Source organism: Aristolochia californica, unplaced genomic scaffold (assembly GCF_029961685.1).
Source record: "Aristolochia californica isolate CCGP_79_NKW_82.1479 unplaced genomic scaffold, dmAriCali1.0.hap1 SCAF_1, whole genome shotgun sequence".
NCBI lineage: Eukaryota > Viridiplantae > Streptophyta > Magnoliopsida > Piperales > Aristolochiaceae > Aristolochia > Aristolochia californica.
The window spans coordinates 50,981,728-50,999,082 of NW_027181770.1; the positions used below are offsets into that span (position 1 = coordinate 50,981,728).

The 17,355-nt window shown below is 40.6% G+C and overlaps 1 protein-coding gene across 2 annotated transcripts in view; it reads right to left on the reverse strand.

Moving 5' to 3' along the window:
- Positions 1–17,355, reverse strand: part of LOC137950095 (uncharacterized) — an 89,004-nt gene that overhangs the window by 54,373 nt on the left and 17,276 nt on the right. The window contains exons 6-10 of one of the 2 annotated variants that reach the window (XM_068796474.1): positions 15,926–16,030; positions 4,152–4,277; positions 3,831–4,028; positions 3,562–3,668; positions 3,015–3,177 (exon numbers count right to left, since the gene is read on the reverse strand). In XM_068796474.1, the coding sequence (XP_068652575.1) occupies positions 3,015–3,177; positions 3,562–3,668; positions 3,831–4,028; positions 4,152–4,277; positions 15,926–16,030 (699 nt within the window). The remainder of the gene's footprint in view (positions 1–3,014; positions 3,178–3,561; positions 3,669–3,830; positions 4,029–4,151; positions 4,278–15,925; positions 16,031–17,355) is intronic. The other variant, XM_068796482.1, reaches the window with a different exon arrangement.

Sequence of the window (17,355 nt, forward strand, 5' to 3'; positions counted from 1 at the left end):
AGGCACCATCAAAGGCTGAAAAAATAGGCACTTACATATATCCAGTGGTAATGTGTGAGAAAATCAGCTCAAGGGTATTTTGGTCATTTTACATGATCGAATATTTTATATTATGACATTATCTTGTTCAAGATGTTTGATTTAGTCAGTCTAAAATTTTTAATATTTTAAGGAGTAGGATCGGAGTTATAAGGGAATTAGTGTTTTCTATGTAAGAGGTGCATTTTTTGTCATTTCTGTAATTTATGATTTAAAACCTAATAAAAGCATTGGGGGTTGTGCACAACCTGCAACGCAGCTCATTCAGAGTTTTTGCCTCTTTTCTCTCTTCTTTCTCTCTCTCTCTCTCTCTCTCTCTCTAGATTTTTCATATTTTTCACATGGTATCAAAGCAGTAATCGTTGTTGGGAGTACATCTTAGCTAGAAAACCTCCTCTTTATCTGGACGTCTTCACAAAATCAAGGTTTTTCACATCTCCTCGGTGATTAGTTGGTAAAATTTTGATTTTTCTCTCTTTTCTTCTACCATAACCTTAAGGTTACTGGTTCTTTTTTTTTGAAATAAGATGTGTAAGTTGTATTAAAAGAAAAAGAAAGATTACAATACCTTGCTCAACAGGGCCTCCTTCCACAACAAGGTGTTGGGAGAGACGCCTAGTTAGCCGGGACATCCGCTAAATGATTAGCAGATCTAGGAATATAATTTCATTTACAATTTAAAGTAGAAATTAAGTTACATATATCGTAATACGTATCCCAATGCCGCCACAGAGGACGATCTTTATTTGCGCACCAATTGATAACCACTTTTGAGTCACTTTCAATGCAAAGGGGCCCAGAAGCACGACTTTTGAAAATCCGAAGTCCGTGTAATAATCCAGTTAATTCAGCCGTTGTAGAATCCAAATTTCCAATTGGCCCGGCAAAAGAAAAAAGAAGAATCCCATTTTCATCATGAATAACTCCACCAAAATCAGCAGGGCCCGGACATCCATACGCGCTACCATCAAAGTTCAAGTTAAAATGGCCAATAGGGGTAGGGGACCAACTCACCATAACAGGGGGCCTTGCTGGATATAGGTCATTTTAGCTGCAATGTGCCATTTTTCACAGAAGTTTGTCCCTCGATGATCACGAAATTCCTTTTAGCGTAACTGGTTCTATCATCCTTTAAAGGATAATTCATGCTTTGATCACCCAAAAGAGCTCATTTTTTAGAGATCTTGGGATGCGCATCAACTATCCCTAGACCTATGCCTGCATCATCAGTATGCATGCTGATGTCAGCGCTAATTGTGGTCTATTCTTGAAGGATCTTCTATCTATTTGATATATGGTGTTGATTTAAGCATGTATCACTGGCGCACATCTCATCCCTGCCCTAACCCTACGAAATGGGGCCCACATCTTGGAATATGCAAAAGTATTTAGATATTGAAATTTAATATTTTTTGTGACTCTATACTTACTCTATGGCTAATTTGGATGAAGTTTATATACCATCTAGCAATGTGGGAGAGATCGGCCTCAAGGGAGTTAGGCTACCCTCAAAATGAAGTCATGACTATATTCTGTGATAACCAGACTGCTATATTTATTGCCAGCAATCAAGTTTTTCATGAGAGAACAAAACACATAGAGGTGGATTGTCATTTTGTTAGAGATATTGTGATGAAGAAATATGTGATCACCCCTATGCTCGTCAGCTGATCAACTCGATCATAAGCTTTTGTGTCAAACTGGGCCTTATGGATGTATAAGCTACAGCTTGAAGGGAATGTGGGAAAATCAGCTCAAGGTTATTTTGGTCATTTTACATTATCGGATATTTTATATTGTGGCACTATCTTGTTCAGCATGTTTGATTTAGTCAGTGTACAAATTTTTATATTCATAGAAAGAGTAGAATGGGAGTTATAAGAGAATAAGTGCTTTCAATGTATGAGGGACCATTTCAAAAAAAAAAAAAAATATGTATGACGGGCATTTTTGTCATTTTTGTAATTTATGAATTAAAACCTAATAAATAGCATTGGTAGTCGTAGACAACCCCCAATGCAGCTCATTCAGTCATTCAGAATTTGTGCCTCTTTTCTCTCTTCTTTCTCTCCTTCTCCTCTCTCTCTCTTTCTAGATATTTTATACTTTTTACATAATGACCCTAATACTGCAACCTAGAGGTCGTGTAGACCCAAAAAACAAGAAGAAAGGGGCTGCAGTGGGTGCGGGAAAAAAGGGGGAAAATAAAGGAAAGAAGAAGAAAAGGAGGAAAATGAAGGCCTAAATTAGATAGAACCTTGCTCTGATACCACGTAAAGTGGTAAAAATCAAATCTTGAAGAAGGAGATGGAGGAAATTAGGGAGAACAACCATCAACTTCTCTTAGAATAAAAGAAGAGATTAGGGACTTCCTTTAAGTACATTAGTTAGAGCTAAAAGACAATGTTGCCCCTTTATAAACTACTACACTTAACAAGATAAATTTGGTTATGAAAAAGATAAAGAGGAAGAGTGAAGAAATGTGAAGAGAGAAAATGAATTTAGGGTTTGGAAGAGTTGGAGAAGAGAGGAAAGAGAGAAGAGAGAGGAAGAGAACATAGACTTTGAGTAGGGAAAGAAAACTAACTAATCCTAAGCTAACATAGACTCCAACTTCTAAATTAACTTTAACATCAACTTGACTTCTAAAAAGGAACCCTTATACTATTGACACCAATTCTCTCACAAATTCACGCATCAATCAATATTCGAATTTTTGGACTAATTTAACCTTCTACTTAAAGCGTAATGACCCTTTTCTCTCTTACAGCTTTTTTACTAATTTACCCCTACATTATTTTGGATCCTAACAGAAAACTACTTTCAAAAAAATAAATAAATAATAACTCAAGAAGTCTTGTCATAAGTTAAAATCTCTAAAATCCTCACGTCTTCAGCAATTCACTTAAATTTACACTTGTTTAACTTTCACAGAAAATAAGTACAGGAGAAAACAAACATTAAAGAAGCAATACCAAAGCGATGAGACGAAGATTGGTTCCTGGTCTCACAACATCCATCTCTGTAAGATCATAAACAAGAGATGCCCAGTCACTGTTCACAATGTGCAATATGGATGCAAGCATAGCAAACTGATGTTTTCTCTCCATCCGACAGAGCAAACCAAAGTCCAGAAACCTGAAAAAAGGCATAAAAAAATCACCATCAAGCCCAAGGACCAAAGCAATTAAATGGCATTTACAGCCCATGTTTCTTTACATTCACACCAATTTGCTTCATCATATAGTTTGTAAGATAAAAATAACTTTCCACCCCATGATTTCAGGTAGCTATGGATCATAACAGCGCAAGCTCGGGCCACACATAAAAACAGAAAGAAGAACGAGCTTTCCTTACTGAAGCTTGTAAGATAAGAACAACAAACAACTGACCTACCACTATTATAACACAGGTTCTCCACTCATGTAAAAACTCTGTTTCATTGAAGAAAAGAATAAAGCTTTGTGCATCTAACCATGAAAGCAAATTCACATTTCATACAGAAAAGGGTTGATGAAGTACCCAATTTGTCCTTCAGGTATATAGCGCAAATTCCCTCCATGTGGATCAGCATGCAATACTCCAGTTTCAAGGAGTTGGACAAGTGTGGCTTGCACTCCTTTACTGACCTTGAATTCAAATTACCATGTCTTTGATAAGTTCCTATGACGCAATAAATAGACCATATGTACACATAGTAAAAAAGAAATATACTCCAGAGGTTAACATAAGAGGCAGGAGATAATTAGCAACGCAGAAATGGGCATAGAATCTGTCCTTTAATTAGATACCATATCAAGTAGACTTCTTTTAGCCTCTTGTTGTTGACTCTCTGAGTACTCTACACCACATTTGCCTGACCCACGTGATACAAGAACTAAGTCATTTGGATTTTCACCATTCAGCCACTCCATTGTCAAAACTTTCTTTCTGCTCAGATGTCCAAAAATTTTTGGAACATATATAAATGAAAATCGTGCATGAACTTCCTTTAGAATAAGGAAAAGCAATAATCAGTCAAAAACCCAGGATTAGATCATGTTTGAATAACTTTACATATCAGTAAATGGATATTTAGGAGAACCTGAATCAATTTCTCAAATTAAAAATACCAGAAACTCAGAAGCATTGGCAGCCTCTATGGTGTAATCCAGCTCCCCAGTAAAGCCCTTTCCAAGTTCATCAGCATAGAGAGAAAGATTACTCCTTCTTTTGGCTACTTTTTGTAATACCCCTAGCTGAAATAACATTAAGAAATTATCAAGTAACAAGCCTGTAAGACAACAGCTTCTGAAAAGTTATCAGCCACATCTTTTACAGAGAATTGAACAAGGAGACTAAAACACAATGCTGTTCAATGTATTCCATGCTCTTTAAAATAATTTAGGGAAATTCTTCAAAATGGAGCAATAAACAAAATGTTGAAAGCAAATCTAAAATATTTCCTACTAGTGATCTAGAGAGCTTTCCAAAAATATGCACTGCGGTTTAAAGAGTTCATAAAAGAAAACGCTGACAACTTTATTCAAGTTCAACTGTTAACAGAAGGAAGGAGATCAAGCAGACCAATCAAGACAGCATCCTCTCCCGTCTTTGTTTCTCATTCAATCCCTCTACCTCCTTTTATTTTTTATTTCCCTTTCTCAGACTCTATGGACATTCAATGCGGTCTCAGGTTCCTCCATGATTGCTCTGAAAGAAAATTTTGTCATCACATTTTAGTTTTCACTGTGTATATATTTTTTTATGAAAATGAGAGTTTTATTAAATAGGGAAGAGATACAACGGCAAGCGGGCATACTCTCAACAAAGAGAGTTTGAAGGGAGGCACCTTGCTTAGCCAAAGAGTCAGCAAACGAATTGGCTGAACGAGGAACATGAGTCCAGAAACAACAGAGAGGAGAGAGTCCACAATCTGATGATAAATCACTCTCAATGAGGAGGGGCATGTTGAGGTAGCATTGAAAAGAATGAGGCCCTGGAGGAGCGCAAAGAGTTCAGCTTCAGTGGAGTCAGTAATGCCCATCAGACCCGCATAGGAGATGAGAGTAGCACCCTGGGAATTCCTGAAGACACCGGGCAACCATGATGCTGCCATCAAAGTTAAGTTTAATGAAGCCAAGTGGAGGGGGCTTCCAAGCAATATTTGGGAAGGCTGGGTAGGGGCAAATAGGCTGGCTAAAGGAAGTACCTATGAAGCAAGCAAATTCTTTCTTGGTCTGGAGCCATGTGGAAATCTGCCCAATGAGGATGCAACAGAGTTCATCAGCATTCCTGGATTTGTAATTGAAACGCCTATTGTTACGCTCCTTCCAAAGAGCCCAAGGAATATAGGCAAGGCAGGAAAAGAGCAGAGAATTTCCCAGCTTGGGAAGCCAAGCACCAACGATGCAGTGACCAGCCGCAAGAAGGCCATTTGGGAAGCATAGCTGAAGGTTGACTTTGTTCAGGATGTTGCACCAAACATTCCAGGCATAGTGACAGTGAAGAAGCAGGTGTGTGATGGTTTCTTCTTCAGAGTTACAAAACGGGCACTGCTGGGTGGCGTTATTGTTCCCTCTTCGCCTCAAATTGTCGACCGTTAGAATGCTATTATGGATGTCGTACCAGAATAAGAATTTGATTTTTGGGGGAGCCAAAAGAGACTAGGCCATAGCTGCCTCATGGGGAGCAAGGTTCTCAGACCAGCCACCGACCATATGGTAGACCGAGTGATGCAAGACGAGCGTTTGGCAGTTGCAGCGAAGAGGAATTGGAGAAAATAGAAGGGGAAGAAGAAGAAAGGAAAAGAGACAGATGTAAAAAAGAGAAGGAAAATTTTCAATTCATTCAATAATGATCCTCAATTATATGCATAACGGGTATAAATAGCTACCCGAAACCCTAGAACATTTCAAAATGACCAAAATACCCCAGATAGTAAAATTGCCCCTAAAGACCAAACTACCCCTAAACAAATAAAATAATTACTTTTAAGGACAATACAAAAATAAAAAAAACAATTAATCTGTCCAAAACACTTCACTGCCCCACCACAGCATAGTGGGTCTTGTCGTAGTCCGGTGTCTCTGAGTATAAATTCGTGTAGCTGGTGGCACCCGAGAGATGTCCCCATCAACCCTCCAGGCTAGGAAAAACTCGACCCTGTCGAGTCGACTCCTGCTGACTCTGGTAGTTTGGTAGTACACGAACAAATCAGATCCAACTGCTATAGTATGTCCCTGGTAACCCATGTGCAGTCAAAATCTGGTCGCCCTGTCCATCGCACTAGGAAAGGTTGAACCACACCACTCCTGGTAAAAACAATTTGTTCATCCAAAATAGCATCAATATGTTCTTTATGTGTCGGTGCTACGGGTAATGGAATAGGATCCAAAGGGATATCAAGCGAGGAAGGAGGGGATCTGTCAGGCGATGGGGTGGAGTCAAAAGGTGAGGAAAAGGGGTCGTCCAAAATGGAGGGGTGGCCCCTATATGTCATCAAATCTTCAATGTTAAAAGTGGAGCTAATGCCCAAATCTTATAGCAAATCCACAACATAAGCATCTTGACCAACCCTTTTCAGCACTTTAAAAGGTCCTGCACAACGAGATTGCAACTTTCGGCTGGTTCCAGTAGGAAACCACTAAAGCCTAATCTGAATCACAACATAATCACCCACTTTAAATTGTTTATGACGTTTATGCATATCGGCTTGAAGTTTGTATTGGGAATTACTTGTTTGGATTCGTTTAGTGATTTCAACATGTAGGTCTTGAATTCTATTCTGTAGTGGACTTCGAAACCCTAGCATGAGGTGACAAAGGTATGAAATCTATCGGTTTCCTAGGCTGATATCTGTGGGCAATCTGGGACGGGCTCGTGCCGATGGACCTATTGATTGAGTGATTGTAAGCAAACTATGCTATTGGGTGAACAAATCCCAATTGCGGTGGTGCTCCTACGAGACAGTGAAGGAGATTTCCCAGGCTCCGATTAACAAGTTTGGTTTGACCACCGGTTTGGGGGTGGTAGGTAGTGCATTTGAGGTAGATGGTTTTTTCATTAAACAAAGAGCAAATATTTGAACACCCATAAATGGTAATATCTCAGTCATACAACCAAGGCATGCCCAAGAGGATGTGACCCACACACCAAATGTCTTCTTGGTATTCGAGGAATTGAATGGGGACCAAACATCTCGAGTGAAATGGAAGTGTCATCGACCCATGAAACTCGATAGGGCGTGGGATGTGGAACTGTCTTTAGGCCGAGGTGGACAAGAAACGGCATTGATGCAATTGTAACTATCAATGATGACCTGGCAGCCCTTATCTCTATACTTGATGCAAGTGAGAAAGATGGTAGTCTGACACCAGTAATTAGACTCCTTGGGCTGAGTTAACACACATCGCACAACATTCAACCTATTAACGACAGTGTGAGTGGGCCTGACGTAATCACAATGGTTGTGCTTTCCTCACTTGTCTCATCTAGGAGATCAAAATCGGTAGGGTCAGGCTCGTACTCCACGTTTTCCTGGTCTTCCTGCGGGTATTCCTGATTGTCGACAAGAAGGGCCCGAGTACTACAATTGGATGTGATGTACCCAAATCTTCGACACTTACGACACTAGATCCTCAAATTGAATTTGGACTATTCTTTTCCTACCCCTAATGGAGGGATGTCTAGATTGCGACTCGGTTTTTGAGGGGCAGCTCCTAAAATTGACTTTCCAAAGACTTGATGACTAGTGGTGGAAGATCTAAAAGGCATAGTACGGGTGTCTGACCCTCGTGTAGGTGTAAATTTGGAGGCAAACTCATAATTATAAAGTGTGTAAGCATCCTCCATAGTGGTTGACACCCTGAAGCATCATCTCTTGTTTAAGGTCATCATTTAGGCCCTTTCGAAACCTGCTTAAAGTAATGACCTCGTCTTCCATAACAGAACACCTTATTTGGAACTCATCAAATTGAGCAATCTACTTGACGATTGATTGATTCCCTTGCCTAAGATTGTCCCACTGATCTTGAAGGGTGCTCCTATAGGAAGGGGGAAGGTATTTTGTCTGGAGCTTGAGATTCATTTCCTACCAATGAGTAATAGGAGGCTCGCGTCTTCTCGCGATACCCCTTTCAATGTTTTCCCAAAAAAGTTGAGTGGTGCCTGTCAATTCCATTTTTGCAAAACTAACTTTTCTATCCTTAGATAGGTCATGCCATTCGAAAAATCGGTCCATCTCACGAACCCATGTTGAGAATACCCAGGGGTCCAAGCGAACATCGAACATGGGGGCCTCAACCTTTATATGCTTTAGCATTTTGTCTTCAGGTTCCTCATGGCAGGGAATATAGGATGAGCGGTTCCTAGGAAAAGAAAACATATGCAGGTGCGAACGGGCAAGTTCCTCATCCTCAGTGTCATAGCCCCTAGGTGACCTAACTCCTACAGGACTTTTCCCTTTCGATGTCCGAACCTCTAGGACAGTGAACCTGTCATCCTTGTTTTCTACAATAGAAGATTGAGCAACACCTGACATGATGCGACCACTACGTAATGGCATGTACTAGTGGATCCTAGCAAGTAAAGCCCAAACAAACTCTATGCACGTTAAAGTTAATTATTTATTAGTTTGATTGGTGACTATGCAAAGATTCAAATCAAAGAAATTGCAAATTACTAGTACATATACCACTAAAATAAAGAAAGGATAAATCCTATGCAATGATGCAAATAGCATCAATGGATTGGGCTCTAAAATTAACAAGAAAGATTGATCACACACAGGTGCCACAATTACTCTAAAAAAATTTATTTTTATTTTTATTTTGCACAGGTCTCAAGGTCAAACTCGGTTCAAGTGGGCTCCAATAATGAAGAAGCTAGCTACCAGCACAGAATAAATAGTTGATGCAATTTAAGACAAATAGTGAAATACCGAGGGGTAGGAACGACTTCACCTTGTAAATCAAGTTGGAATTGATTGAGTCATCGAACACAAAATAGGCAATGAATTGGAGTTGAATAGGTAGTAGAAAGTTTTTTTTTTAACCTTTTCTTTTCGCACATGCAACTTCCTTACGTGCCCGAGCTCCCGCTTGATACCTCCCGATTAATCAGAACCTTTCTGATTAATCATAGCAGACGAGGAGAAAGGGAAGGGAAAAGGGAAATCAGGCGGCGTATGGGTAGGGCGATGGGACTCCGGGAGGTTCATCTCCGATGACTGGTGACGGCGGCAGTGAACATTTTCTGCGACGACGACGGCGCTTTGAGGATGGTTGAGCAAGGATTGCAACGCGATGGAAACTGGAGAGCTTTAACTAGGATCGGATTGCACCAGCAGTCGGTTGGATGGCGAAGGACAGGTCCTTAACAAGTTGTCAGATGACCGACGATGGAAGGAGGGAAAACGGGAGGATTTCAGGTATCAAAGGAGATTCTGCGGAAGTTCGAAGGATGCCTACAATCTAACAATGGAAATTGGCTTTGAGAAAGTTCAGCGTCGACGGCTATTAGGTGACGGTCGACGATTGCTGGCGTCTGAAACGCCGATGGGGAGGTCTAACTGAGGGCGGCAGCGGCACTACGACGGTTCAGGGAAGATCCAGCGACTACTTTTGTTGGGTGTGGTTCAACGACGACGTTGTGGCTATAACGAAGGATGTTCGGTAGTATCGAAGGCTACTGAAGAGTGGGCCTTTTGCTCTGATACCAAATTTGACACAAGACGAGAGTCAGGCAGTTGCATCAAAGTGGAATTGGAGCAAATAGAATAAGGAGGAGAAGAAGAAGAAAGGAAGAGAAGGAAAATTTTCAATTCATTCAATAATGATCCTCAATTACATGTGTTGGAATGGGCCTGTCTTTAATATGCAAGTTGTGCCTTCGCTAATAGGTCGATCTTTTAGCGCAATGGTTAGTAACATGGTATGAGAGCAGGTTGGTCTCGAGTTCGAGTCCCACTCCCCCCGTTGGTCCGTCCCCGCATAGGTGGGACTTTGTCTTTGGCCATCCCCGTATAGGTGGAATTGTGCATTTGCATTTGTACACGGGTGTTCCCCGTACGGGGGAGTGTTGGAATGGGCATGTCTTTAATATGCAAGTTGTGCCTTCGCGAATAGGTCGATCTTTTAGCGCAATGGTTAGTAACATGGTATCAAAGCCATTCGCAGTTTCACAGTCTGAAATAGTTCATACTTACACATGCTTGTCTCAAAGATTAAGCCATGCATGTATAAGTATGAACTATTTCACACTGTGAATCTGCGAATGACTCTAATACCATGTTATTAACCATTGCGCCAAAAGATCGACCTATTAGCGAAGGCACAACTTTCATATTAAAGACAGGATCATTCCAGCACTCCCCTGCACATGGAACACCAGTGTACAAATGCAAATGCACAATCCCACCTATACGGGGATGGCCAAAGACAAAGTCCCACCTATGCGGGGACGGAACAAACGGGGGAGTGTTAAGGAATAATCCCATATAGATCAGTGAGTACAAAGATCTTGCGTTTATTAGTTGAAAAATAGGCTTCCTAAGGTGGCTAGTCATTTTGGGATGGGCCTTGGACCCAACTTAACATGGTATCAGAGCAGGTACTCATATGTGGGCCTGCACCTAAAAACTATCTACTTGTAGAGCCACAAAAGAGGGCCTACACCTAAACTATCTACTTGTAGAGCCACAAAAAAAGAAGGCCTATACTTAACTGCCTAGTCCTAAATTATCCACTTGTAGAGCAACAAAATAGGGTCTACACGTGAGGGGGAGTGTTAAGGAATAGTCCCACATGGATTACTGAATACAAAGATCTTGAGTTTATTAGTTGGAAAAGAGGCTTCCTAAGGTGGCTAGTCATTTTGGGATGGGCCTTGGACCCAACTTAACAACATGCATAATGGGTTTAAATAGTTACCAAAAACCCTAGAACATTTAAAAATGACCAAAATATCCCTGATAGTAAAATTGCCTCTAAAGACCAAAATACCCCTAAACAAATAAAATAATTACTTTTAAGGACTACAAAATAAAATAAGAATTAATGTCCTAAACGCCTCACTCCCCAACCACAACATAGTTACTCGGTGGGTTCAGAAGCAAAGAGGTGTGACTCAGTGGATGTGAGGATGAGGCGTTGGATTTTGTGTCACTAGCTCGGTGAGAGGGAGTGAATGAGGGTTCGCTGTCCGAATCCAAGCTCTAGTCAGACTAGATGTATGGTAGATTAGAGGAATGAGGAGGGGAGATAGTGATGGCGACGGCATGCCGGGAGGGGAAGGGTGGGGGAGTTGGCTGGGAGGCAGCAAGGAGCGACAAAGGTTTGTCAGTGCAGGTACAGCGGGTGGATTTTCAATGACTAGAAGGGCTCAATTTTGTTGCCAGGTGTTAAAAGAGGGATCTTCAAGGGGGTGGTCTATTTCTGGGGTGTGCTGTTTTGGGGGCAACAGCTCAAAAAGCTAGGGGGGAATTCATTGGTGGAGAGAGCTGACTTGTAGGTGGTTGTCTTGTTGTCAGGTTTCTGCTGAAAAGTGAAGGGTGTAGTTTCAGAATGTGGGATGTGGCTGTCATTCAAGCCGGTGACAAGGTGGGTTCGGTATCCCTCAGGATTTGTGCAGTTTGCAGTAGTTCCGACAACTCTAGCCATCATCTGTAGGAAATCAATGAAGATCCAAAATCTTAGCTCACCAACTTCAATTTTGAGGTGAGTGGATTACTGTCAAATGCAGTGTGCAATGATGAAAAGTTTAGCAACATCAAGTCTGGACATAAGTGAAGTGCAATCCACCAATTTGACTAAGGAGCCAAACCAGGCGGCAATCTGAGTGAAAACTTGGTCTTGCCAAAGCTTCGCCGGTAAGCCTCTAATGCTGATCCATTGGCTTTGAGCCCTAGTGAGGGAGGGGAATTCCCAATTATTTATCAATACCGTGCTTGGAGCTTGGGGAGAGGAGTGTCGCGTCTTTATCATCAATGGTTCGGAAATGGAAATACTTAGATCAGCCAATTCGGCTGCTGATATGTGTGCTAAAATAGACCCCCCCCCCCCCCCCCCCCCCCCCCAAATCTCTTGAGGGGAGGTCTCCCTTGATATATCTTCTCCTGCTTTGGAATAAAATTATCATCGTTTCAAAAAATGGTTCAGAAATGGAAGAACCAGTCTTTGTGACCTCGAAAGGAAAAAGCCGGGAGGTAGTCAAGTTTGAGGGATTCAGCAAACCAGTTGGAGATTGAAGAGGCTTCCACTGTCAACATCTTGGTCATCTTGGATCGGGAGAACATCTCCATTCCGATGGATAGAAGCTGAGGATCCAGGGTGATTGTAGTAGTAGAGTGTGGGGGCATTGTGAAGTTGGGTCCAAGGCCCATCCCAAAATGACTAACCAACTTGGGAAACCTCATTCCCAACTAATAAACTCAAGATCTTTGTACTCTCTAATCCATGTGGGACTATTCCTTAACACTCCCCCTCACGTGTAAACCCTCTTTTGTGGCTCTACAAGTAGATAATTTAGGTATAGGCCCTCTTTTGTGGCTCTACAAGTGGATAATTTTAGGTTTAGGCCCTCTTTTGTGACTCTACAAATGGATAGTTTAGGTGTAGGCCCACATATGAGTACCTACTTTGATACCATGTGAATTTGGGTCCAAGGCCCATCCCAAAATGACTAGCCAACTTAGGAAACCTCTTTCCCAACTAATAAACTCAAAATCTTTGTACTCACTAATCCATGTGGGACTATTCCTTAACTGGCATATTTAGGAGTATTGGGGGGGCAGCCAGGGTGGGGATTGGTCCTGTCGGGGGGATGGGCTGGTGAGTTGGAGAGTGTCAATGGTTTGATGGAGGGGGTAGGCGGTTTTTGGAACTTTAGGAAAGAAGTTGGTAGAGGTGGTTGGTTGGGGTGACCTTTTGGATCTCATCAATGAAACTACTCCATCTGAAACCATTGTTGGTGAGTTTGGGAATGTAGAGTCAGGCCATAATAATTCCATCTCAATATTGGGTGGTCTTGCATTCGTTTACACCCTTGTACTGAAATATCGAGAAGTAGAAGATCCTCTAACCTCCTTTCCACTCTAGAAGCAGTTGTGGTAGATTGGAATTGATGTATTAAGGAAAGGAAAGAATTCAGTGAGATGGAGATGAAAGAATGCTTATCTCAAGTTGCAGCAGTTACTCGAATCACATGGCCGAACCGGACAACGAGCCTGGCAAAGGAAAAAGTAGACTTTCCAGCTTGAAAAGTAGATTTAGATGGTGTTCCATGTCTACTTCGCTCCAGAGTTTGTCTATTTTGGATTATCTGCCAATCATCAGATGGACGAAGAGAGTTAAGGGGAGTGTCTGACGCATGAAAACATCGATTGCCAGGGGGTGCAAAAGAGTCGACTGGATCCTCCCGTCTTGCAGCATTAGAGGCGGAGATCTAATGTTGTCGTTGCTCAACAGTTCTTGTTGACATAACAAAGTCAGCTCATTGCCGACCGTCATGCGCAAGGCCAATGCATCCATACTCCGAGGACTTACTTACTTCCCCCACATTCCCTCTCGCAGATACCGTTGCTTGTCATTTACCACGATCATGGGTCCATCTCAGTATGTTGTCGCCATGTTTGACCCCTTGGTCGAGGCTGTCACCCCATCTTCTACTACTTCTCTCGTCTCATCTCCTCTCCTCGCGCGTCTCCTCTCACCATTTTCTTGTTTTAACTGTGAAGAAATATACACAGTTTTCACTGTGTATATTTCCTTATGAAAACATTGCCACTATGTATATTTCCTCATGAAAACATTGCAATAGGCGGGCAAGCTGATTACAATTCTTGGCTCTTTTTACAAAACATACATGACGTTGGAAGATAAGGCTCAAGCCCACACGACCAAGGAAGGCCCACATATCTAAGAGTATTATAAGATGGGCCAAACGACCAAAGAAGGCCCAAGAGATGGGCCCAAGCCCATAAGAAGTAGGACGCACCATGATTACCATGAGCTGACATCCTTATCACATCAGTTGGAAGATCAAGAAGAACTCAAGAAAGTATCTTTATCTAATGGTCACGTCCTAGAAGAGTTTTAGTTTGAGTTAGGTTTGTCTTTTATCTATATTGAGTGATTTAATTATGCTAGGATTTATCTTTAAGTGTTAGAGTTTGGGTGTAATTGGGATAAAGGTAGTTTTATTGTAATTGGACTCTACTACCTTCCTCAATTATAAATAGAGGCTCATGTACTCTGATTATAACAAGTTCATGAAGTATTTCTCTTCTCCATAAATTCAACATGGTATCAGACTAGGTTTTGTGAGTTGACGTGGTCAACCCACAGAGGTAATGTGATCCTTTTCTCTAAACCCTAAACCCTATGTCTAGTTCATAGTTATTTTTTTTCAGTCCCTACACCGGTAGTGTTCTTTGCGTTTTTTACCTCTATACGGAGTTTTTCATATTGTAAATTATATATTGACGGAAAGATATTTGAGTCTAATTTCCAAAGAAAAACGATTTGTTCCAATCGGAGTTATCTAGAGAGAGATATCAATATTTGAATGAGCGAAGGTCAGATTGCAAAAAGGTTCGAGTAGCAACAGCAATCTTCAGATTCCAAGGTATTTTTTGTTATCAAGAACTAAATTTTATATGGAAAAATATATATCAAAAGAAAGATCTGTAAGTCTATTCTTTTACCTATTCAACCAATTTTTTATCTGAGTTATCTACAAAGAGAAATTGATATTTGAAGCAGAAAATGTCAGATTGAAAAAGAGGTTCGAGCGGCAGCAGAAAACCTCTACTTCCGAGGTATTTTATGCTATCAAGAAAGAGACTTTATATGGATAATTATATATCAAAATAAAGATATGTAAGTCTAGTTTCTTAAATATTCAACCAATTCTCGGTATGATTTTTGTTTAAGGAGATATTGATCTTGGAAGAGTGAATGGTCATTCTGGAAAAAAAGGAGAAACAGTACTTAGTTCAGCCAGATGACAGAGACCGAAATCTATTAGATTATTCATCTTCTGATAATTATATTTTATGAAGAAAAGTTATACTTGGATTAAAGGTATTTAAGTCTAGTTTCATAAGAGAAAATTTCATGTCAAAATTATTTGTGGTTGGAAGTCCATGACGGAGGAACTTATTATTGCATCTATGTTATACCCCCCTGAATTGGCCAGCTGGGTCTCAAGGAAAAGAGCACCAGCGTGAGGGGGAGTGTTGGAAGATTGGAAGACTGCCATTTTATACAAAAAGATCATATACATCATTTGCAGCAAGCTAGAAGTTCTTGATGTTCTCTCACCCCCAGCTTGAGGGGAAGTGTGGGAAGATAGGGCTCAAGCCCACACGACCAAGGAAGGCCCACATATCTAAGAGTATTATAAGATGGGTCAAACGACCAAAGAAGGCCCACAATATGGACCCAAGCCCATAAGAAGTAGGACCCACAATGATTACCATGAGCTAGCATCCTTATCACATCAGTTGGAAGATCAAGGACTCAAGAAAGTATCTTTATCTAATGGTCACGTCCTAGAAGAGTTTTAGTTTGAGTTAGGTTTGTCTTTTATCTATATTGAATTATTTAATTATGCTAGGACTTATCTTTAAGTGTTAGAGTTTGGGTGTAATTGGGACAAAGGTAGTTTTATTGTAATTGGACTCTACTACCTTCCTCTATTATAAATAGAGGGTCATGTACTCTGATTATAACAAGTCAATGAAGTATTTCTCTTTTCCATAAATTCAACACATGAAATTGCATCTCTTAGTTCACAATAGTAATTGATGTTATTCATGAGGTGGCACGAATTTTGAAATCTGATAGAACAAGATCCAATACAATGAAGTTAAAAACAATCACAACATTGTCCAGATGAGACACACCCCAAGACGAAGGATATAAATATCCCTTATAACTGCATGAAGCAAGTTAGGACGCTGAACTTTTATGGCAACAGGCTGGCCATCAAGTGTACAACCACGGTAAACCTGCAAATATGTTAAATAAACCATCAAATGAAGTGAAAAATCACATGGTAAAGAAAATATAAAATCAAAAGTTAATAAAAACATGCAAACCTATAATAAGAAGTTTCGAGGAGGGAGAGAGAGATGCAAGAAGGATGTAAAATTGAGTGAAAGGGAAAAAGAAGAAAATAATTCAGAAGTGCTGCAGTGTGCAGCACTCTTCTTAGAGGTCAAAATTCGACCTCTCTCTAAATAAATAGGTCACTTAAGTGAAAACTTAGTTCAACAACATAAATGCCCCTCTAGACTCAATTACTTGTATCTTCCAGTATATACATCTGTTAAATGTATTGGAGGATAGTTTGGTCACTATTCTGATTGCATCTAGAAGAGTGTTGTTAGATTCAGGAAGTTTAGAGGTGTGTATGGTCCAATTTTCATGAGTTTGGGACTTGTATCTAAGGAGATATAAGGTGTACATGTCATAGGGGTAGAGGTGTCTTTTCCTCTATCCATCACTTAAGTTAATATAAAGGATTAGGGATCATGCTTTTCTCCCCTAATCTAGAAATACGTCTTCTCCAATTCTAGTCTCCTTCTTCTTCTTCTCCTCTCTCTCTCTCTGTCTCTCTCAACCCTATTTCTCTCTATTTCTCACATGGTATCAGAGGGGTTCGGTTCATAAGACAGGCATTTGAAGCATTTTTTTCTTCTCTCTTGCTGCCAGCAACCTCATAAGGAAAGGGTTTTCAAATTTGGTGTTGTCTGGTTGGTAAAAATCTCATCTGTTTGAGTTCTTTTCTGCCACAACATTAGGTTTGATGGTGTTTGCTGTTACCCAAGCAAGTTAATGACTGATTTCTGCCCCAAGGGGGTTAGTTGAAGTTGACCCATTTCCAACTGTGTGTACCCAATAGCTCCAATGCTTACATCATCTATCTTATTCCTGACATCAGCCCTTATTCTGGAGTATTTGCTGCAATTGTTGGATTAGTTACAGAGTTTCTCAAAAATTTACTATCTTTGGTGTTGGCACACATAGTAACTTTGCGCTAACCCTAACTTGAAGTGGGCCCACAGAACTATTGCTGCCATACTTCCGCAGAAGTGAAATTAGTGCTTAATTGAAGTCTATCTGATTTCTATAGCTGAGATCAGTGAAGTTACTACCCCTTCAAAGGATGTTGTGAATTCAGATGGCAAAGATTCCAAATTAATTACTTCAGAAAGGTTGAATGGACGCAACTATTTGAGTTGGACCAAATCTATTCAAATTTACTTGAAAGCCAAAAGGAAGTCTAAATTTATCAAAGAGGGTCCTTCTACCCCTATTACTAATGATTGGG